The sequence below is a fragment of the Crinia signifera genome, chromosome 2, assembly GCF_055691185.1.
Source record: "Crinia signifera chromosome 2, ASM5569118v1, whole genome shotgun sequence".
Classification (NCBI taxonomy): Eukaryota; Metazoa; Chordata; class Amphibia; order Anura; family Myobatrachidae; genus Crinia; species Crinia signifera.
Genome location: NC_139218.1, coordinates 102,322,402 through 102,347,836, shown reverse-complemented (window position 1 = coordinate 102,347,836; position 25,435 = coordinate 102,322,402). Strand labels below are relative to the sequence as shown.

Here is a 25,435-nt window from a genome sequence, read left to right as displayed (position 1 = left end):
TAAATTGCTGGGTTCCTGTAATTATTATTCTCTGTTGAGGACTCCTGCTCTAGACTATGTTGGCATAATTTTTTTATTTTATTTTTTCTTCTCAGTTAAAGCGGTTAAGGACATGGGGCCAGATTTAGACCCTTTGTCATGGCTGCAACTTTTGCAGTTGGACAAAACCATGCAGCACTGCAGGTGGTGCAAATGTAATGTGCGGAGGGAGTTTGATTTGGGTGGGGGTGTTCAAAAGAAATCTAAATTGCGGTGTAAAAATTAAGCAGCCAGTATTTACCCTGCACACAAAAAAACTCCCCCTATACATTAGGGCGAGGTATTTCATGTGGTACATCACACGCAATACCCCACCAACTCACCCTCAGCTGCTGGATGGCAGGTTCGGGTTGGGATCATTTGGTCTACAGCATGATGGTCGACAGTCATTAGGTTGACATGGGTCTAGGTCGAAAGGTCATTAGTTCGACAATGTCTAGGTCGACAGTCAAAAGGTCGACATGGGGTTTTTCACCTGAATGTCAACTGTCGACATGGACACAGTTTAAAGTGCACCGCATCCCTTCGCATCACTCGCTGCGCTCGCAGTGCGTCAGGCATGGTGCCTCGCTATGCTCTGCACACATATTTTATTCTCCCACTGCGCCCTAGTGTATGGTAGGAAATGAAATACCGACGGCTCAAAAAACAGTGAAAAACCCCACGTCGGGTGGCCCCTGATATTCATTTGCTGTGCGTTTTGAACTTTAAGGTGCCATGCGATTTTGGCACTGGAGGCGATGCACTGTACTGTGTGGGTGCGATGCAATTTCAGCCTCGTTTTTAAAAAAAATTTATTAATTTTTTTTTTTTTTTTAAAGTTAATAGTCACTATTGGACATTGCATGTACTCCAAAACTGATGCGATGCAATGAAGCACAAAAAGTACTGGCTGCAGATACTTTTTGTGCTTTACAATATTGTACCCGTGGGGACGCGCATCGCACCCGCAGGTACACGGTGCGATTTAAGCCGATGTGATGCATCTTTAAAAGTTCAAAACGCATGCTGAAATCGCAGTGTGTATGGGCACCTTTTATTTGTATTTTATTTTTTTCAATGAATGTTTTTTATTTAATGAAATTTCATTTTTTTTATAGTGTTTACGGATAAACTTAACCCCTTCCCGACATTGCCTTTTTTGTTAATTTTTTTTTTTTTTTCCTCCTTGCGTTCAAATAAGCGTAACTTTTTTTTAATTTTCCGGCTATATAGACACATGAGGGCTTTTTTTTTGCGGGACAAGTTGTACTTTGTAATGGTACCATTTACTATACCGTATAATATTCTGGGGAATCAGGAAATAATTCAATGTGGGGTAAAAAAAAAAAAAAAACGCCATTCCACAATTTTGCGCTGGTTACGGTTTTTTTGGAGTTCATAGTTCGTTTAAAATGATGGGTTATCTTTATTCTATGGGTCGTTACGATTCTGGTGATACCAAACTTATATAGTTTTCGTTATGTTTTACCACTAAAAAAAAAAATAGCAACTTTTACGGTTTTTCTAATTTGCGTCGCGTCGCCATGTTCTGCGGCTTATAACTTTTTTATTTTTCCACCTACGGACCTGGGTGAGGGCTCATTTTTTGCGGGCTGAAGTGTACTTTTTAATTAATACCATTATGGGATATGGGCGACTTTCTGATCTCTTTTAGTTATTTTTTTTTGGGTACGCGATGCGACCAAAAAACGTAGTTTTGGCGTTTGGAATTATTTTCCGTTTACGCCTTTAACCGTGCGGGATAACTAATGTTATATTTTAATAGATCGGACTTTTAGGAACGCGGCGATACCAAATATGTTTATTTTTTTTATTTATTTTTATTTGTGAAATGGGGAAAGGGGGGTGATTTGAACTTTTAATATTTTTTTTTTTTTTTTTTACTACAAGGCCCCCTAGTGTACTTGACCACTAGGGGGCGCGATCGCCTGTACTAGGTTCAGCCATAGAGCTCTATGGCTGAACATAGTGATTTTCAGCACTTTCTATTACATCCTGCCTCAGGCAGGATGTAATAGGAATACTGACACGGCCAGCACAGGGGTCTACATTAGACCCCTGGCTACCATGGCAACCGATCGGCACCCTCCGATCTCGCCGCGGGGGGCGCCGGAGGGGGGCGCCCCCCCTCCGATCAGCTATTTAAGCACTGCGGGCGCTTTGCCCGTGGTGCTTAAAGGGTTAAACGGCCACGATCGGCGAACTCGCCGCTCGTGGCCGTGAGAGCAGGTGCCTGGCTGTAATATACAGCCATTACCTGCTCTCTTTCAAGCCAGCTCACTCCGTGAGCTGGCTTGATTCCCCCGCAACCGACATATGACGTAAATGTACGTCATATGTCGGGAAGGGGTTAAAAAACAAAAAATGCAATAGAGCAGGGCTTTTCAAACCTGGTCCTCAGGACCCCACATAGCTCACGTTTTCCAGGTCACCCAGCAGATTCACAGGTACACTCATTACTCATTGAAGATCCACAATTGGAGCTAATTATCTCACTTGTGATTCTGTGAGTTAACCTGCAAAACATGCACTGTGTGTGGTCCTGTGTACCCAGTTCGAGAACCTGTGCGATAGAGTATAGGACTGAAGGTCAACAGGACTTAGGTCGACACTTGAAAAAGGTCAACTTGGATAAGGTTGTCAGGGTCAAAAGGTCGACATGAGTTCACTTTTTTTGGCCCTAATGTTGACATACAGTAGTCTACATGGACACTGATAAAGTGCCCTGCGTGTGCTCGCTATGCACTCAGCACACTATTATATTCTTCCATTACGCTCTAGTGCAGGGGTGGGGAATCTTTTTTTTTTTTTCTCGCAAGGTGTATTTGTAATGTAAAAAATTCCTTCAGTTGCCATATATAAAATAGCCACTTACAACCGCTGAATAAGGGGGCTCTCGCGAGAACTTCCCCTTCCTTGACTCCCGGAAAGCCATCCGGCGGGCGGGCCAGTCAGACTGGCTACAGGGGCCGTTTTAAGGCCTGCGGGCACGAGGTTCCCCACCCTGCTCTAGTGGATGGTAGGGCATGAAATTCCTCCAGTCGGCTCAGAAAAACCCATTTTGACACTTTTAACTATTGACATTCCCATTGTCGACCTAATGCTTCTGTCGACCTTTTCCATGTTGACTTAAGCCCTGTTGACCTTCAGTGGTTGACTCAAAGCATGTCAACCTTTAATAGTGTCGACCTAATGACTGTATACTGGCAAACTCCCCCCTCCAACTCCTTCACACACAAGTGTGTGTGTGTGTGTGTGACAGATGGATCACCCTGGTGGGTCAGCGCCTGCCGGTTCTGGCTCCCTGCACATCGCAGTGGCTCATCTTCTCTCCTGTGGGCAGGAGGCTCCGGTTCCCTGCACAGTGCAGCGGCTCATCTCTCCTGTGGGCAGTATGCTGCAGCACATGTTCTCTGCTCTTCATCTTCCCCAGCGGCTCCCTGAATGTCGCATCCGCCTGCTGGCACATCTGCTTTTCAGAATCACAGTGCAGGACACATCCGAGTGTAGTTGGGCGAGGGCATGGGAATTAAATGGCGCCTGCTTAACGGGGTGAGGGGCACTTTTATAATGGAGACAAACTTATGACTGGGCATAGAGCAGGGTGGAACAAAATAGGGAATAAAAAAAAAGAATAAAATGGCACACAAAATATATGTAATCCGTGAAAAAAAAAAATGTATAAAATGGACGTGTGATTAAAACAAAAGAATAAATGGGCATGATAATTAAGACAACTACAGCAGATTAGGCGTCTAAAGAAAAAACATTTGAATAGCAAAATTTATTTTTTTACTGGTCTTAAAGGGAAAGAAACTCATTTGTAGTATTTTTATTGCTGGACCGCTAATCTAATACTAGTTACAATGGGGTCAATTCAGTGTGCTGTCCATAGAAGCAGGAAGGTGGTCCCAGAGTTATTCAACTAATCACGCTGCAATGTCTGACAGAAGGATTGTCCATAGGTAGCTACTGTAACTTGTATGACCTTTATTCCGGTCATAGGCAACCATGTACACTGGCTGCACTGTAACAATGGGCCACTTAACATTGACATTTAGTAATAAATTAAAGAAATTGGATTTTAAGAAAGAGACCACAACCTGTAATGATCTATCATTAGGAATTTTTACAAAATAAGAAATTCAAATCTGACAAGCCAATAGGAGCTGGCTGCTGGTATATGCATGAAGGGCATCCTGTTGGCCATCTCTACTGTAGCCGCATTGTGATGCATAGGGCAGTGTGACCATTTCGGTTTTCCCTAGATTGTATGTTTATGAGCATATGCCCTCTTACCTCTGTCAATACCCCAATCTAGTTTTATTACTGTTTACAACTGTAAAGCACAGTGCAATGGATTATGATAATACTATATATAAACAATAATTAATAGTAATGTACAGATTTAAAGAGAGGTGATTTAATGACGTTGCAGCAACATAGTTAAATCCCATCTAATGTTCTCAGTCTAGGCAACTGCAACAAGCTGCCACTTTGTTTGTAAAATAGTGATTGCTGTGTAGTTGAGCTTTCTACCCAGCATGATCATCTCATCTATCACCTGTATGTGCTTGGCTGTCATTGTGAGTGTAATAAGAATTAGATTTATAAGGATGAAAACCAGTGTGTTCCTGCAAATGCCTGACAATGAATGACATTTTGCAATACCCCTGCAAATGAAATGTGTTTGGTGTGCTGATCTACTTCAGGATTGTTTTCACCTCTTATTCATTGCCGCCTTAGTTCACCTGTGCACCGAGTTATCTGGAAGCACTGTTCAAACAATTTAGAAATGAAATATATTGTGTGGAGAACACATGTTTAATTAACACTAAATAATTGATTACATCATAAGAAATCAGTCTAAAGAGTGATATTGCTTGTAAATGTTGTCTGTACAAAGCATTGGAAACCTTTTTTCATTTTGAAAGGTTTTTAAGCAAACCCTGTACACAGGGCATTTAATTCTGGTCTTAGACATAGGGAAAATTCTACTCTGAGCTTTGTTGAAAGTGGAAAATCGAATTACGATACACCAGAGTGGAGTATTTATATGATTTTTTTTTTTTTATTGAATACCCCTATAACATCATTTGCTATAGTGTCCGTAAGTGGAGCGCCAAATTCTAGAGTGTATCACATACATTAATTTTTGATCCTTACATTTGGATATTAACCCTAAAGTGAATTGGTTATGAATTCTACTTTAAGAATGTCATTCTCTACAATAAATATAATCCTCGATAAATGTCATACCACTATTTTATACCTTTTTAAAGGTAAATACACACTGGTTGCCAGTTGTACTAAGCTTGAAAAATTATAAAATAGAGTGATAAACCACCAGCCAATCAGCTTGTAACTGCCATGTCACAGGCTGTGTTTGAATAACGACAGGTAGGAGCTGATTGGTTTGTGGTTTAGCTTTTAAAAGCTTAGTACATCTCGCCCTGGGAGTTTTTGTCCAGTGTGTATGCACAGCGATGATGGGGAAAATCGCTCAGATACACACTAAGCAATTTTTCGCCCGTCTTAACTAGTTTCCTGGGTGTGGATGGCTTTCCATAGCAGGACACTATGGAAAGCTGTCAATCCCATCGCTCATCTGCTGGTAATGATAACAGATGAACGGCTTCCGGCGTTGAGGCAGGAGTGCACATATGGGTTCACCGCTTGGCCATACCCACCTGGCAGCTTTCGAGATGAAAACTGCTCAAACAGCAAAATTAAGCTGGTTTCAGCTCAAAATCGCCCAGTGTGAATGGGTCTTTAGTCTCAAAATAGCTACTTTCATGCTTTATAGACATGTGATTTCTAACCTCTTTATAGATCACGGGCAGTTTGAATAGGCTACATTGAACCACAGAATGTTCCCATGTTGTTTGCAGATTTTTAGCGCATAGGTAGAATAGATATACTGAGTTTTGATTGTGAACTGAAATCTTATTAAAACTCTTATGCGTTTACAAGCCACAGAACTGTATATATAACTGTATATAGGCACCACCACTGAAAATCAGAGTGGTCTGTATGTTCCCTTTCTTCACAAACTTGCTATGGAACTCCATAATGTCACAGGAGAATCATGGTCTTTTAGAAATACAATAGTGTCAAAACTTTCCTTTTGTCTCAGATCAGACTGCTGCTTTAGTGAAAAGCACCACCCGGAGTCACTGTTTGAATGGTTTGCAGAATTTTATTGTGGGAGATGGTCCCTGGAAGACAAGTGATTTTTGTCTGTCATTGCTGAGGGCAGTCCTGCGGTCTTGTGGGCCCTACTTGAGTTGATGCCTGTGACACAGTGGGCCCATTAGAGGCCCATTAGAGAAGGAGATGGGAATCTCTTCAGGATCTGCCTGATACTACTTGAAAAGCTCGACCTGAGAAGGGTTTCTGCGCTCAGCAGACTCGAGAGCAGGAGGCGGCTTTGGTAGCTATGTACCGCAACAAGATAGCCAGGTTTGATAGCATTTGCTAAAACTTTCAGGATTCATCGCCATGGATGATCTCTCAATTTGCAGTTTTGACCTGAGTTGTAGGAGCGTAGCCACAAAATCTCAGCTGTGAATCAAGCTTTTGGTGGTTGTTTTTGTAGTAACTGTATCATTCGTGCAGCAGCACATGGTTACGCCAACCAATGCCTGCTGCAAGCAATTTTACAAGTGCCATCCAAGATCTCATACTGCTTGCGACTTCTTCGTGTTCCCACAATTCAAGTGCAAGATGCAAGGGATTAATTTTGAATCACCAGAAGCTTCAGTTGTGACCTTCATCCAACATGTAAAAAAATTCATCTGGCAAATACTTTTGACAATTAAAACCAACAAGATCATCTACTAAAGTTACCTCTGCCCGAGGGAAGCAAAAAGAACTCGTAAATCTGTAAACGTGTTGTCTGTGATTTATGAAGGGCTTTGTCTGGTCATTGAATTTAACCAATAGCTGAACTGCCACTTTGGGGGGTATGCAATCCAGTATCACAGCTGTCGATCCCTCCCGACAGCCGTGATTCAGGCTTGTTTACGGTTTGCCCGACAGCAAATTGGCAGACTGGATTCAATGCCTCAGATTTGCCGTAATTTACAGCGAATCTGGCATTTATCTGGCTAACGGCGAATTTTTCCTCTGAAAAAACAATTCTCCCTATTCAATGGAGACCATTCACTGCAAGTGAACAGCGAATGTCTGCTGTTTCGCCGGTGGTTTTCAATGGGGTTTTTAGTCAAATTCGCCGTGAGTGTATTCAATGCTCAAATGGAGAACTGCTTTCTCCAGTGATTTTCGCCATGATTCACAGTTTTGCATTCGTCATCTTTTTTAGGAGAACTGGAATGTGATCTTTTAAAATAAAGGGGTTTTTATTTATTTTATTTTTTGTGTCCAAAAAATCATATTTTTTTTCTGTGAAGGGGCATGCTATTCATGTGCTTGCAGGCTCATTCTGCTGTGATCCCTCTTCAATGCTGTCGGTAAAGACTGCATTGAATAGGGACCCGCCACTATCCCTGGCGGAGCATTTAATACGGGGTTATTCATTGAATACTGCCTGCTGATTTGCTGTCGGGCATAATGTAAATGGGCCTGGAACACTGCTGTCGGGAGGGATCGACAACCATGATCCAGGATTGCATACCCCCCTAACAAAACACCTTTTGTTACAAAGCATTTCAATCCATTGGATTTGTTTTTGGCAAATAGCCATGTTGGAAATATTATTATTATTGATAATATTTCCTAAAGGCACATATACACATTATAAGGCATACTTAGCTCCAGCATGTCACTAGTTTGAGCATATACTGTACAGTAGAAAATGAGTATTCAATTTGTTTACTTTTGTTTACTTTAGTCTTAGTGAGGTATGTAATACAGGTTGAGTATCCCTTATCCAAATATCCGTTTTCAAAATTAGGGGGTATTGAATGTGCTGTCGCTATTTCCGACGGAGGAAATAGCAGCGGCTCCCTATTCAATGCTGTCTTTAGCAACAGCATTAAAGCGGGATCACAGCAGAACGGGCCCGACTTTAGAAGCTGCACAAATAAAATCTATTTGCTTGCATTTCATGTTTTTGGTGTTATACAACATAAAAGCAAGATACCTGAAGATACGTCATTGAAACATGAAAATTTTCTGAAATACGGAATAATCCGTTATTCAAAATTCTTCTGGTCCCGAGCATTTTGGATAAGGATTACTCAACCTGTAAAGCGCGCACACAGTCCTTTCCGTATAATATTGTACACTTTCCTGTGCTTAATGTAATTGGCTTGTTTTAATTGTGCAATAAATCAGTGAATTTCTTTTTTACTTGCAGATTTGAAGCGAGAGGCCAGCATATGCCACATGCTGAAGCATCCACATATTGTGGAGCTCTTGGAAACGTACAGCTCTGATGGAATGCTCTACATGGTCTTTGAATTGTAAGTCTTACTATAAGTTTTGTGTTTTTTTTTTTTTTTCTTTTAGTCCAAATGTTGTTGAACACAGGCACCGTATGCGTATACACGTATAACTAAGATTGTGCTACTAAATGCGATCTTTGAGATAGAGAATATATATATATATATATATATATATACTGTATATATATATATATATATTCTCTATCTATCTCCGGGCATTCTAGAGTTATGCTGGACCATACACAGACTAGTTACACATTTGACTTACAATCTGTAAAAAAAAAATATATACTATTGAGGTAACACACTCCTAGCACATCTGCTGGGGTTCCGGGGGCCCAAAAGGGGTCCAGCCACTACACAAAGTGGGTCAGGAAAGCATGATATGGCAACATTGCAAAACATAGTGGATGTGAACCTACAATGTCCTCTACCCCTTCTAACACCCGCAATCCTGACACCGCCAGGGTCCCAGGGCCCATAAAGGGGTCCAGCCACACTGCCAAGTGGTTATGCATAAAGAGGCTAGAGGACATGAGGTGTAAAAAAAAAAAAAGTGGTCAGATCTGGAAACCCACCACAGATAGGTGTATGCCAGTCACACCATGGGCATGACGATTGGTTAAGCTTTTAACAAAATAAGGATAAAGATAAAGTAACGCTAATTGCACAACCCAACCCGAGCAACGCCTGGTACCTCATCTAGTAGAAACTAAAAATCACTAAATTACTATGCAGTTTTTTTTCATAATGTAGTAAACTGGAGCAAAAACAATAGTGTTTTGTACTTTTTATAGAGCACTAGATCATAATGCCAAACTGTAACTCAGAAAAGTATTGAAGGCGGTGACTAATTGCTTGTTTTACAGAAGCAGAAAATATCCATTCTCTTATGCTTCAAATTAAGCATATGTAGTTAATATCTGATGAGTTTAAATTAAATTCGATCTAGCCCAAGCTACAGATGTGAAAATGTCACATAGCAATCAGATTATCCTCTCTAAAGTAGTGATGACAAAAAGATACAATCCCTGTTTAATCTGCCTATCTTGCCCATGGGATCTGATCCGTAAACAATTTCGCCCATGCCCAAGAGGTGGCAGTCTTATTCTATCTGAAAATGTTAAGGCCTGCCAGTTCCATTTCCCCTGTTCCTTTTTCTTATGTAGTTATTACTTTATTTTTAGTTTACCATTTGTACAAGTGCCTGCATATTACAGAGAGCTTTAATGTTGGGTAACAACCGAGAAAGTAAACAAGACTGGATATTAACATAGACAAATCACAATAAAACTATTTAATAACATTTTTGCTATTTGTAATATCCCATTGTACAGTATTAATAATTTATAACGTTTTAACAAATATGTAATTTGTACAAAAATATATTCTTTATAAACTGGTAGATTTGGCTAGATAGTCAAAATCTTCTAGATGGTTAGCCAGAATCGCCCCGTTTGTGCAATATCTGGCCCAAACAGACAGCAGACAAGTACATTTTGACTAGTATTCGGCTAGTCACACATGCTAACTGCTGAAGATTGCAATATGCTATCTCCGTCAACTATATCTTGATTGTTTAGTCAAAATCTCCCAGCCAGAGTCAGTGTGTAAACCCCTTAAGAGATGTAGGGTATCTGTCTTTAGCTAGTTATCTAAAACTTTCGTGAGTCTGCTTTTTATCTTTTAGTTTGCTTGCAAAATATGCTTTTGCACTAGTGTGCGAACCTTCACAAATGTGGGTAAATACTTGCGAATGGATGTGTATGCATACATATCCCTTCGCATATAGCCGAACACCCCCCCCCCCACACACACACACACACACATTCGCAAATACGTCTATCTAGACTGACTTATTTGCCTTGGAAATGGCTGAGAATGGGACAGCGCTGACATCATGTGAAGTCAACCGCCCACCCACTGCAGGCCGCACCTGTGTTCGCATGAGGACACCCACTGTTTTTAACTGGGCGTCCCTGTGCGACAGCACCCTGCATGCCCACTACCCACCCTGATGTGTGCAAATTCCTTGGCGACTGTTATAGTTACCAATGGCGTTCGCACGTGTGTGTATGTATGTATGTGTTATATATATATATATATATATATCTAAAAAAGGGCAGAAAGAAGGCGCTTCATGGTGTAGTATATTTAGAAAACACAGTTTATTTTAAAAGATAAGCCACGGTAAGGGTTAACAGGAACTCGTACCATATACAAGGGCTGTGTGGACTGGGTACCACATGGCATAAGTTTTTAAAACCAAGGCATATGCTGCTCACACTGTAACAGGTACTCGGGTGCACTTGAACGCCGCGGGGCTGGATTGCAGAGAAGCGTGGAGAAGCACAACGGGTCCTGGATACCGGTGTCAGAAGAAGGAGCGTCGTAGGCCACGCCCTGACGCGTTTCGTCACTGCGGACTTCGTCAGAGGGCGTGGCTACTACGTACGCTCAAGGAGTTTATGTAGGGCTATCCCCGCCAATCACTTGATCGGGTCAGCGTGCGGTAATCACCGCCGAGACGTATGGACGGACTTGAGCGCACCACGTCACTAGGTCACGTGGTGCAAATACCTCCGTCAGACGGAGCGGCTAATCTGATATGGTCTGTGTATCAGCGCAAACTGTGAGGACCAATCACCGACACAGAGTTGGACCAGCCTTCAAGTGAATAAGGTCTTATTGGTCTTCTGCCTATGTGGCCGTAATCAAACAACCAGGCGGCATAAAACAGCCGTCTTTAGACCGCTGGCAGCAAATAGCTCCCAACCATCACTATATGGGTACGAGACCCATTTAACAGTGAGGCTAAACATAATTTGTACCACCGCTCATCTATATTGTGCCGCCGGTACAAAGTATTTAGTGAGAGCAGCATATCACTCCGGAGTATACACGCAAAAAGTTACATAAAAATTCCAAGAAATACAATACACATGTTCTTAGAAATATATATGAACAATAATATATATATATATATATATATATATATATATATATATATATATATATATATATATATATATATATATATATATATATATATATATATATATAAAAAATAGCATATAAAAATTAGCATATATAACAAGGACAGACGTAGAACAGGCAAGTGACATAAGAGGAACAAGTGTGTAATCCAATATTTACACCAAATGCACTATGTAGTACAGCATAAAGAGAGATAAGGCATCTGTTGCAGCACATCGATGTTTGACTGATGCACATTTATCAAATACATTTATACCAAATGCAAAACCCACACGTAGTAAGGTGGCAAGGTAGGAACAATCGCATTAAATTCATAAGCCCACATTTTGCAGAATTTTTTTTTAGATCATATAATGAAAATTGCAAGCATTAGCAGGTAAAACCCATAACCCCTATATCATCCCTTCAGGGATGTATTAAGGCATATTTGTCTATTGCATTTTGCATCCCTCTATGCATATCACTATACAATCTAGATGTTTACAGAAGACAGAGGGACCGGCATAGAGGGTCGAGGACCGGTATTTAGCCAATAAAAGGTGTTATCTCATAACCCTCGTTTAACCCTCTGGGTACCAGAGTATCAAGCCTCAGTATCCAGATGGTTTCTCTTTTCAAGAGGAACCTATCATGGTCACCACCTCTTTTACTGTGGTGAACCAACTCAATCCCCTTACATGTTAATGTTTTCGGGTCACAGTTGTGGTGTTCTTTAAAATGTCGGGGTACACTGTGATTGGTAACTCCATGTTTGATGTTTCGGAGGTGCTCAAGGATTCTAACCTTGAGACACCTCTTCGTCTTACCGACGTATTTTAAGCCACAGCCACACATTAGGAGATATATAACTGAGGAAGAGTTACAATTAATAAATTAGTTGACCTTGATGTCAGTACCTTCAATGAGTGGTCCTTTTTTCATGTGGGGACATATTTTACAACGATTGCAAGGGTAACTGCCTTTTAAACTCAAGAATGTCTCAGAAGGTTGATTTGAGCTTTCGAGTTGACTTTTTGAGATCATCGTTTTTAGGGTCTTAGCTCGGCGAAACACCATTTTTGGGGCCTGTGGAATGTGTCCAGCCAGGACAGGATCTAATTTAAGCACCCCCCAGTGTTTCTTAAAGATATATTTCAGGTCTTTCTCATGTGAATTGTACTGTGTTATAAACATAACATCATCACCATTGGTGGAAGTGAGTGATGGAGTTGGAACAGCACTCTTAGGTTGGAAGAGCTTACTCCTATCCAACATGCGTGCCCTTTGAAGGGCTCCCTGTATTACGCCATGTGGATACCCTTTCTCGACAAACCTATTCACATATATCATTGCTTGTTCCTCAAAACGTGTCAAACTTGAACAGTTCCTTCTTAAACGCAAAAATTGCGAGTAAGGAATGTTATCCTTCCAAGCGCCTAAGTGGCAGCTTGAGTACTCAAGGTAGCTGTTCGCGTCGACACGCTTGAAGAACGTGGATGTCTGGATGGTTTTATCAACAGGAAAATTACCCACATCCAATACAATATCAAGAAATTCAATCCTTGTTCGATGGAAAGATGACGTAAATTTCAAATTATATGCATTGGTATTGAGACATTCCACAAATTTATCAAATGAGGCTTCATTGCCCTCCCATATAATGATAATGTCATCAATGTATCTCTTTAAAAAGACGACATTAGTGCTGAGTTCATCCTTTATGGTGGTGGTTTCCCACTCAGCCATATAAAGGTTGGCAAGGCTAGGGGCACAAATCGTGCCCATAGCCGTGCCACACGTCTGCAATAACCAGTCTCCAAGAAATTCAAAATAGTTGAACTGCAGTACGAATTTCAAACAGTCACAAATGAATATTCGTCTACCAATAGAAATATCAGGGTCAAGGCATAAACGATTAGCAATTGCCTGTATTCCCTTATCGTGCGGGATACTGGTATAAAGAGCCTGCACATCTATAGTGGCAAGGGCAAAGCTCTCCTTCCACTCAATATCTGCCAGCATCTCTAGTAGGTGTGACGAATCACGTACATATGTCTCAACCAAAGGTACATATTTTTTTATGTATGTGTCCACATATTCAGATATACGTGAGGTAAGTGATCCCACTCCGGCCACTATTGGGCGACCAGGAGGGGGAAAAATCCCCTTATGTATCTTGGGCAGGTGGTAGAACGTTGCCAGATTTGGGGTGCTGTTATACAAGTATTTATATTCATTTAAACACAGTAGTTTATCATTGAGACCTCTCTTGAGAATTCCCTCCAGATGCAATAGGTACTCACCAGTGGGGTCCCCTCCCAATTTTACATATGATTTATCATCTAGCAGCAATTTATAAGCTTCAGATACATACATCTCTCGATCAAGTACCACAACTCCTCCGCCTTTGTCGGCGTTTTTTATCACAATGGAGCTGTCTGCTTGTAAGCTCTTAATTGCAAGATTTTCCCTGTGACTTACATTAGGTTTAATCTGATTTTTTTATATTTAATTTAGAGAGATCTTTCTTCACCAGCTCAGTAAACAAATCAATATAAGGTCCGCGGGATTCCAGCGGATAATAAGTGGACTTTAATTTGAGATTCGAATTTAGTGAATCTAGTGATACATCAGTAGAAGCCAAAGAGCTAGGTTTCCTTAGAAAATGGCGCTTTAAAGTTAAACGTCTGGCAAACAGATTGAGATCTATTTGTATATCCTCTTTATTAGCACCTTTTAGTAGGTGCGAAGGATAATCCCTTCTGCAAAACAGACAATTCTGTATCATTAAGTACCCTCTTTGAGAGATTAAACACTCCTTTAAGATTTTGGGAGGGATTAGATTGATCTAAACCAAGGTCAGTAGAAGTATCAATACTACTGATTACTGTACCAATCTCTGTTTTGCTTCTCTTTTTGGCATTTCCTTTTCCTCGACTTCCCCTAATCTTCTTTTTAACCTTAAAGGGGTGCGGTTCGGTGTCGACATTCGTAAATCGTATAAAAAATCAGATTAAACCTAATGTAAGTCACAGGGAAAATCTTGCAATTAAGAGCTTACAAGCAGACAGCTCCATTGTGATAAAAAACGCCGACAAAGGCGGAGGAGTTGTGGTACTTGATCGAGAGATGTATGTATCTGAAGCTTATTAATTGCTGCTAGATGATAAATCATATGTAAAATTGGGAGGGGACCCCACTGGAGAGTACCTATTGCATCTGGAGGGAATTCTCAAGAGAGGTCTCAATGATAAACTACTGTGTTTAAATGAATATAAATACTTGTATAACAGCACCCCAAATCTGGCAACGTTCTACCACCTGCCCAAGATACATAAGGGGATTTTTCCCCCTCCTGGTCGCCCAATAGTGGCCGGAGTGGGATCACTTACCTCACGTATATCTGAATATGTGGACATATACATCAAAAAATATGTACCTTTGGTTGAGATATATGTACGTGATTCGTCACACCTACTAGAGATGCTGGCAGATATTGAGTGGAAGGAGAGCTTTGCCCTTGCCACTATAGATGTGCAGGCTCTTTATACCAGTATCCCGCACGATAAGGGAATACAGGCAATTGCTAATCGTTTATGCCTTGACCCTGATATTTCTATTGGTAGACGAATATTCATTTGTGACTGTTTGAAATTCGTACTGCAGTTCAACTATTTTGAATTTCTTGGAGACTGGTTATTGCAGACGTGTGGCACGGCTATGGGCACGATTTGTGCCCCTAGCCTTGCCAACCTTTATATGGCTGAGTGGGAAACCACCACCATAAAGGATGAACTCAGCACTAATGTCGTCTTTTTAAAGAGATACATTGATGACATTATCATTATATGGGAGGGCAATGAAGCCTCATTTGATAAATTTGTGGAATGTCTCAATACCAATGCATATAATTTGAAATTTACGTCATCTTTCCATCGAACAAGGATTGAATTTCTTGATATTGTATTGGATGTGGGTAATTTTCCTGTTGATAAAACCATCCAGACATCCACGTTCTTCAAGCGTGTCGACGCGAACAGCTACCTTGAGTACTCAAGCTGCCACTTAGGCGCTTGGAAGGATAACATTCCTTACTCGCAATTTTTGCGTTTAAGAAGGAACTGTTCAAGTTTGACACGTTTTGAGAAAAAAGCAATGATATATGTGAATAGGTTTGTCGAGAAAGGGTATCCACATGGCGTAATACAGGGAGCCCTTCAAAGGGCACGCATGTTGGATAGGAGTAAGCTCTTCCAACCTAAGAGTGCTGTTCCAACTCCATCACTCACTTCCACCAATGGTGATGATGTTATGTTTATAACACAGTACAATTCACATGAGAAAGACCTGAAATATATCTTTAAGAAACACTGGGGGGTGCTTAAATTAGATCCTGTCCTGGCTGGACACATTCCACAGGCCCCAAAAATGGTGTTTCGCCGAGCTAAGACCCTAAAAACGATGATCTCAAAAAGTCAACTCGAAAGCTCAAATCAACCTTCTGAGACATTCTTGAGTTTAAAAGGCAGTTACCCTTGCAATCGTTGTAAAATATGTCCCCACATGAAAAAAGGACCACTCATTGAAGGTACTGACATCAAGGTCAACAAATTTATTAATTGTAACTCTTCCTCAGTTATATATCTCCTAATGTGTGGCTGTGGCTTAAAATACGTCGGTAAGACGAAGAGGTGTCTCAAGGTTAGAATCCTTGAGCACCTCCGAAACATCAAACATGGAGTCACCAATCACAGTGTACCCCGACATTTTAAAGAACACCACAACTGTGACCCGAAAACATTAACATGTAAGGGGATTGAGTTGGTTCACCACAGTAAAAGAGGTGGTGACCATGATAGGTTCCTCTTGAAAAGAGAAACCATCTGGATACTGAGGCTTGATACTCTGGTACCCAGAGGGTTAAACGAGGGTTATGAGATAACACCTTTTATTGGCTAAATACCGGTCCTCGACCCTCTATGCCGGTCCCTCTGTCTTCTGTAAACATCTAGATTGTATAGTGATATGCATAGAGGGATGCAAAATGCAATAGACAAATATGCCTTAATACAGCCCTGAAGGGATGATATAGGGGTTATGGGTTTTACCTGCTAATGCTTGCAATTTTCATTATATGATCTAAAAAAAAATTCTGCAAAATGTGGGCTTATGAATTTAATGCGATTGTTCCTACCTTGCCACCTTACTACGTGTGGGTTTTGCATTTGGTATAAATGTATTTGATAAATGTTTATCAGTCAAACATCGATGTGCTGCAACAGATGCCTTATCTCTCTTTATGCTGTACTACATAGTGCATTTGGTGTAAATATTGGATTACACACTTGTTCCTCTTATGTCACTTGCCTGTTCTACGTCTGTCCTTTTTATATATGCTAATTTTTATATGCTATTTTTTTTATATATGTTTTTTATATATATATATTATTGTTCATATATATTTCTAAGAACATGTGTATTGTATTTCTTGTAATTTTTATGTAACTTTTTGCGTGTATACTCCAGAGTGATATGCTGCTCTCACTAAATACTTTGTACCGGCGGCACAATATAGATGAGCGGTGGTACAAATTATGTTTATCCTCACTGTTAAATGGGTCTCGTACCCATATAGTGATGGTTGGGAGCTATTTGCTGCCAGCGGTCTAAAGACGGCTGTTTTATGCCGCCTGGTTGTTTGATTACGGCCACATAGGCAGAAGACCAATAAGACCTTATTCACTTGAAGGCTGGTCCAACTCTGTCGGTGATTGGTCCTCACAGTTTGCGCTGATACACAGACCATATCAGATTAGCCGCTCCGTCTGACGGAGGTATTTGCACCACGTGACCTAGTGACGTGGTGCGCTCAAGTCCGTCCATACGTCTCGGCGGTGATTACCGCACGCTGACCCGATCAAGTGATTGGCGGGGATAGCCCTACATAAACTCCTTGAGCGTACGTAGTAGCCACGCCCTCTGACGAAGTCCGCAGTGACGAAACGCGTCAGGGCGTGGCCTACGACGCTCCTTCTTTTGACACCGGTATCCAGGACCCGTTGTGCTTCTCCACGCTTCTCTGCAATCCAGCCCCGCGGCGTTCGAGTGCACCCGAGTACCTGGTACAGTGTGAGCAGCATATGCCTTGGTTTTAAAAACTTATGCCATGTGGTACCCAGTCCACACAGCCCTTGTATATGGTACGAGTTCCTGTTAACCCTTACCGTGGCTTATCTTTTAAAATAAACTGTGTTTTCTAAATATACTACACCATGAAGCGCCTTCTTTCTGCCCTTTTTTTTAGATTTGTTTGCTCTGTGGATTCCAGAGATTTCCTTACAAAGAAAGAAGCAGCGGCAGGTCCTATTGTTACTGGACTTTTGGTACACTTAACCCTCTGTGTGTCACACAAGGTTCCCACCTACTGGTATTTTTCAATACTGACTGACAGTTGGGCGCAGACTTTTCAATTTCTATATATATATATATATATATATATATATATATATATATATATATATATATATATATATATATATATATATATATATATATATATATATATATATACATACATACATACATACATACATACATACATACATACATACATACATACATACATACATACATACATACATACATACATACATACATACTCATGTGCTGACCCACAGCTTCGGTCCCCGCAATGAATTTGCTGCGAACCGAGCGGGTCTGAATTAGGAATTTTGTCTGCATTAAATGCTCTTTCCCTCCATTAAATGCTCTTTCCCTCCCTTTTAGACTCTCAATGCTAAAGTAGTCCTAAAGCAGCCCATACACGCTGCTCTGTGGGCGTGCTGTACTAGCACGGATCGCATTGCATTGCATGCAAGCACATACTTTTTGTACTTAGGTTTCATCAAATTGCATCGCATTGCATGCACAACGGATGCACATGCAATGTGATCCGTGCTAGTACAGCACGGAAAGCACGCCCTCATAGCAGCGTGTATGGGCTGCTTTATGCAGCCCATACACGCTGCTTTGTGGGCGTGCTTTCTGTGCTGTACTAGCACGGATTGCATTGCATGTGCATCCGTTGTGCATGCAATGCGATGAAACCTAAGTACAAAAAGTATGTGCAAGCACATACTTTTTGTACTTAGGTTTCATCGCATTGCATGCACAACGGATGCACATGCAATGCAATGTGATCCGTGCTAGTACAGCACGCCCACAAAGCAGCGTGTATGGGCTGCTTTAAGCTGCCCATACACGCTGCTAAGTGTGCTGAGCCGATGTGTGCTTTGAGGTGCGCACTCCCGCGCACCTCTTCGCACAGTACAAAAAGTATGTGCTTGCACATACTTTTTGTACTTAGATTTCATCAAATTGCATTGCATTGCATGCACAATGCATGCACATGCAATGCAATGTGATCCCTGCTATTGCAGCCCACAACGCACGCCCGCATCGGGACGTGTATGGGCTGCTTAAAGCAGCCCATACACGCTGCTATGAGGGCCTGCTTTCCGTGCTGTACTAGCACGGATCACATTGGGGGTTATTCTAGTTCACTCTCTCTGCCAAAATCCTTCTTAGATGGACAAAACCATGTGCACTGCAGGTGGGGCAGATGTAACATGTGCAGAGAGAATTAGATTTAGGTGGGGTTTTACTTCAAAGTGAGATCTATATTGCAGTGTAAACATAATGCAGCCAGTATTTACCCTGCACAGAAACAAAATAACTCGCCCAAATCTAATTCTCTCTGCACATTTTACATCTGCCCCCCTGCAGTGCATATGGTTTTGTCTATCTAAGAAGGATTTTGTCAGAGTGAAGTAGAATAAGGCCCGTTGTGCATGCAATGCGATGAAACCTAAGTACAAAAAGTATGTGCTTGCACATACTTTTTGTACTTAGGTTTCATCACATTGCATGCACAACGCATGCACAGGCAATGCAATGCAATGTGATCCGTGCTAGTACAGCACCGAAAGCACGTACGCGTCCTCCGACCTTTTCATACCCCCACTATCCACGTCGGCGTGGAGTTGAGAATAGAAAGTGTAGCGAGTCCGAAGCGTGGCTAGCGGACGCGGATACCTTCACCGGTATCGGAGTCCCCTCGCAGCCTTCACAGGTATCCGCGTCCCCTCGCGGGGCTCGCCATGCTTCGGGCTTGCTGCGCTCGCCACACTATTCTATTCTCAACTCCACGCCGACGTGGATAGTGGGGGTATGATAAGGTCGTAGGACGCGTACCGCCCTACCATCGACTAGGGCGTGGTGGGAGAATAAAATTGTGTAGCGAGGCACCGTGCCCAAAGCATGGCGAGCCATGCGAGGGGACATGGTGCTATGTTTTAGTGTTTATGTTGACTGTGTTGACATTCTGGTAAAAAAACAAAAAATGACAAAATTGATGTCGACCTAATGACCCTGTCGACCTTAACCATGTCGACCTAAATGTATGTCAACCATAATGGGTATACAGTCATTTGCTCTGCAACAGCTAGGTCAATATGGGTCAAGGTCGAAATGGGTCTAGGTCGACAAGGGCAAGGTCGACAGTCAAAAAGTCGACATGGGGTTTTTCATTTTTTTTTTTTTGAGCCGACAGGCGGTATTTCCTGCCCTTCCATCCAATAGGGCGTGGTGGGTGCCCGAAGCCTTGCGAACGAAGCGGTGCACGGCAAACTGTGTCGACATCCAGGTCAAAACGGTGAAAAACCCTATGTCAACCTTTTTTTTTACTGTTGACCTAGCCCTTGTCGACCTAGTGGTGTCGACTCAATGGTTATCTACCTAGTTGTTGTAGACCAAAGATCCACACCCCCATAATGCTTGGGACCTAATGTTCCATACCCATTTGTATCTTTACCTTAGGCTTGTTGAACTTTACTTTCAACAAAGACTTTTACTAAGCTAGAAAAATCTGTATTTGTTATCCTTGTAGGGAATGTTCTTTCTGATAGTATCAGAAATATTTCTAACGCTAACCAGTTCATACGGACTGAAACATTACATTGTTTTCCAGGAAAACTATAATGCATCATTTTGTATGCAGATACAAGCACACACAGAATATAGGCATGCATATCCTATTAATCAGCCAGATCTGCTTGTGTGTATTCGCAAAGCATTGTTAATACAACACTTTTTTTTTTTTTTTTTTACTCATTTTTAAATCTTTCAGTTTCTGGTAAATTCTTGCAAATAATATATTTTTTTTTTAAACAAATATTCCCTTAATCTTTGTCAGCCAATTGAACAAATAATGGTGTTTTGAAATAATTTTATTTGATGTTCCTTCATGATTATTTTTATTTTGTGCTGATATTTTTTCTTTTTATTTATGAATTTTCTTTTTATATGCCATTGCATAGACCAGTGGTTCCCAAACCATCAATTCATATCATTTATGGTCAATGTACCTGGCAAAACCAGTGCTTGTGGCTGCCAATCATAACATATGTGGACAAACAGAAGCAAATCCTGTCCCTCACCTGATAACTGTGACCTATAACCACAATGCACTTAATTTAATATTTAATATTTTTTTCTGAATTTCTCGATAAGAAACATTTGGCTTAGGGGTGCCTTGAAAATATTTTGATGCTCTTGGGTGCCGTGATTCAAAAAAGTTTGGGAACCACTTGCATAGACCTATTGTAGAAATGTGTGTGATTTTGGAATTGTGCCACAAGTATTTGGCTGTAATAGACGGTAGAAATTACTTTTTTAGTTAGGGAAGAATGTCGGCATAGAGATTCTATAGGAGAGCAAGAAACCAAAGCGTTCGGCCGTGGTAAAGAATTATAGAAATTATAGATTTGAAGATTTTTGAAAGGATCATAGATGGTAAAATTTGGCGCAAAAGTCTCATGTGAAGGGTGTGTTTTGTAGATGGTGAAAGTGTAGTGGATGATGTGCGAGTAGAAAGTGGGGACCATGAAAGAGTATAGAGATTAGAATTGTGCGCATTCAGTTTCTATTGATGTCCATGCTTTGAGAGGGCGGGACGTGTCCTAAAATATAAGATGCCATATGAACTGCATTGTAGTACTTTAATGATATCTGTGATGCCAAGACCACCCATAGTGTGGTGCTTTTGAAAGATGCGCATCCGAACGCTAGTTTTTTTTTTCTTCTTCTTCTAACCAGTAGAGATAAAACTCACTCTGCAGTTGCTTTAAGGCTTTCATGGGGATGGGTAGAGTTTGCCAAAGATAAAGTAGCCGGGGGTGGACTGACTTCTTAACAGAAGCTGTATGTCCAAGACAAGAGATAAACTTGGCTTGGACATACAAATCAAAGACCATAAACAGAAGTGTTTAAAATACTGTACCTAAATAACAGAGTGTAATGCATGGTTTACTGAACTTACTGTAGCATTCAGTAAAGAGTTGGATATTAGAAGGCACAGAGGTGAACTATTCTATTAAGGGCAAACAAAAGGGATTTACCCTGATTTTTTTTTGCCCCAATTTTTTTCTTGGTCACTTCAATTACAGAGCATCCTTTCCAGAAAAAAAACCCGAACACTTTCGGGTGAAAACACACAATATTCACAATTGTGACCATGCAAACGGGCCAGTTATCAGGGATTTTTTTTTTCTCCCGCCAAAGTCAATAACTTTGCACTGGGACAAGCTCACAACTTTTCCACACTAGCCGATTTTGAATGTCTCAATTTCAACTTTTTCACTCAATCCTAATAAATAGCTTGTTCCAGGAAGAGATGTCTGATTTTATGGAGGCAAATGGTTGTGGAAAGTTATTGGAATGCATTTCTGAATATGATTTAGTGAGATATGTGCCAAGTTATTTAACTTTTTGGTCTTGCCGGCGGAGCGGGATTATATTTCGTAGGGTAGTGGGACTCTGGGGAATCCATGTTGATGTTTTAAAGCTGCAGATTTAGTAGTATTAATTTTATAATTAGATAGTTTGCCGTATAGCTCAGTTTCCATGAATAGTGCGAAAAGAGACATTGAGGGATTGGTTAAAGTGAAAATAACATAAGCTGCATATAGAACCGTTTTTATTGCCCAAGGGGCCCACTTTAATCCTCGTAATATTTGTATTGCAGCAAATTCTAGCAGCTAATGGTTCCATGACTATTGCGAACAATAAGGTGAATAGGGGGACAACCCTGTTGGGTGCCATTTCTAATTTGAAAGGCTTTGGAGATGAAGTCATTATCTAAGATAGACACTGAGGTATTATGATAGGATTCTGTCGAGGAAGGGGCCATCCTATCCCTTGCTGAGAACCATTTGATGAATAAAGGGCCATGCCACACTATTATTTATTTACACTTTATTATATAGCGCAGAAGAGTCCGTTGCACTTTACAATTGTCGACAATGATAAAACAAACTGGGTAACAGAGATGGCAGAGAGGCTTTCAGAGACTCTGCCCAAGACCACTGGTCACAACTCTATGGTTGATAGATTTGAGTATCATCCGCATACAAGTGATACTGAAATCTGAAAGAGCTGATGAGTTTGCCAAGAGATGAGGTATAAATTGAGAAAAGCAGAGGACCTAAAACTGAGCCTTGTGGAACTCTGACTGACAAAGGACATTGAAGAGGAGGTCAGAGAAGCGAATACTGAAAGAGCGATCAGATAGGTAAGATGAAAACCAGAAAAGGAATGTATCATTAAGACCTAGGGGTGTTTTGTATGAGAAGAGTGTGATCAACAGTGTCAAAAGCAGCAGAAAGATCTGGAAGAATAACTAGTGAGTAATGGCCTTTAGACTTAGCAGTTACCAGATCTTTTACCACTTTAGTCAGTGCTGTTTCAATGGAGTGTTGGGAACGAAAGCCTGACTTTAGTAGGTCTAATAAGGTTAAGAAAGGAGTTAAGAAAGTGTGTGAGGTGAGCGTAGACCAGTCTCTCGAGTAGCTTGGAGAGGCATAGGAGCTGAGAATTAGGACGGTAGTTGGAAAGCGAGTTCTGGTCAAAATGTTTTATTTTATTTTTTTCAGAATGGGAGTAATCCCTGCATGTGTGAACAGAGATGGAAAAGTACCAGTTGCAAGAGAGAGATTGCAGGTTTTAGTTAAGGTTGGGATAAACACAGGAGATAGTGTTAATGACTTGTGCATCTATAGCAGGCATGTCCAACGTTGGCCCCCCAGATGTTGTGAAACTACACATCCCAGCATGCTTTGCCACAGTTTTGCTATTAGAGAATGCTAAACTATTGCAAAGCATGCTGGGGTGTGTAGTTTCAGAACATCTGGAGGGCCAACGTTGGACAGGCCTGATCTATAGGCTCAAGGGTAAAAACTAGGTAGTGAAATAGGAGAATAAGAAGAGTGTGGCTACTTTCTATTCATTTGAGCCCACATGAAAAAGAAGCGCCGGTGGGGAAGAAAGGGGGTTAGAGGTTGTGGAAGAGCATACCATTTCATCTCGGATGTTATCAATCTTGTCCTTTAAAGTAAGAGGCAAGTTCTTGTGCACTGATGGTAGCCAGAGGGGGAGGGTACAGAAGAGACTTAAACGTGTTAAAAAGTCGCTTAGGGTTTGTAGTATAAGAAGAGATGAGAGATTGGAAGTGCGTTGGTTTGGTAGTGTCCAAAGCATTGAAGTAGGATTGGTAGAAATTCATATATGTAATGAAATACGTCAGATTACAAGATTTACGCCATTGGCATTCTACTTTGCGTGCCTGATTTTGTAGTTGTCTTATTATATTGGAGTGCCACTACTGGCATCTAAGCCTGCATAATGGAAGCTGGAGCCACTTCATCAAGGGCTTTTTCAAGAGTCTGGTGCAGGTGGGAAACAGCAGACTCAGGAGAGGTAAATTTAGATATAAGCGAGAGCTGTTGTTGCAAAGAGGTGGAAAGTTATGGAAAATTAATAGCATTAGTATTTCTGTCGGTTAGAGTAGGCTTGCGTGATTTCAGTGGCAGTGAGCTTTGGGTAATGGAGGAGAGCGAGAGGGTAATAAGATTGTGATCAGAGAGCGGGAAGGGAGTGTATGTGGGGTACACAACCAGAATGACCACGATAGTCCACAACCGGTAGACGACCATGGAATGATTTCCCTTGGACTGCCCGGTAGCTCCCAGGCAGTTCCCAGCAAAGGATTGGCGAAAAGTGGGGTGGTTTTTTTGCGAAACGATCTTGATCTGATGCAATGGTATTGGACAGTCGGTCGGACTGGTATTGACAGATCCTACCTGCAGCACGTAGGACCCACGACGCGACCAGAAGAGCTGCGGGTACGCGGATCGGAATCGGATCAATGAAATGACAAAAAAAAAAGATAGCCGCAACATGCAGAGTGAAAGGGGGGAAATCATCTAATAGAGAACTTCAAATTATGTGAACGTGAGTGAAGGAACTGGTGGTAGAACTGAGTATCTATCAAAGACCTTCTCGGCGTCTAAAGCCACTATCAAAGCAGACAAGGACCGTTTATTAGCTAAATAGATCAGGCCAATAAGTCATCTAGTGTTATCGGAGGCCTTTCTGTTTGGTATAAAACCGACCTGATCTGGATGTATCAAAGGAAGATGGGATTAGGCAGTTGTCGAGAATTTTATCAAATCACTTTAGGTGCGTATTTAGTAGAGAAATAGGTCTATAGTTATACATATAATTCGGATCTGTGTCAGGTTTTGGGATCACAACAATGTTGGCCCAGGTTGTGGCTGAGTCAAATTGGAGCCCCTGAACAAGTGAAGTGCCCATAGCAATCCATCCGACTTACTTTATTTAGCACCTTGTAGAAGATGATAAAATCTGATTGGTTGCTATGGGCAACATCCGATCTTCAATAGAACTTCTGTCCAAGTAAATTTTCCCCATATTTTTAGAAAGCATTTAAATATGGTTGATCAAGGTTTCTAATGCGAAGCAATTTTTTACAGTAGTATTAAAACAAACGTGATTACATTTTTTTCTTTCAGAAAATGGAGTAGCCTAGAAGAGGGCTAAAGAAGAACCAACAGGGTTTTTGGGGCACACTTGAAAAGATAAAAAATTGGATG

The 25,435-nt window shown here is 41.1% G+C and overlaps 1 protein-coding gene across 13 annotated transcripts in view; it reads left to right on the top strand.

The window, feature by feature from the left end:
* The window catches only part of CASK (calcium/calmodulin dependent serine protein kinase), a 318,758-nt gene that overhangs the window by 63,756 nt on the left and 229,567 nt on the right, over nt 1-25,435 (top strand). For all 13 annotated transcript variants that reach the window (XM_083172661.1, XM_083172652.1, XM_083172659.1 and 10 more), the window contains exon 3: nt 8,363-8,468. In XM_083172661.1, coding sequence (XP_083028787.1) covers nt 8,363-8,468 — 106 coding nt within the window. The remainder of the gene's footprint in view (nt 1-8,362; nt 8,469-25,435) is intronic.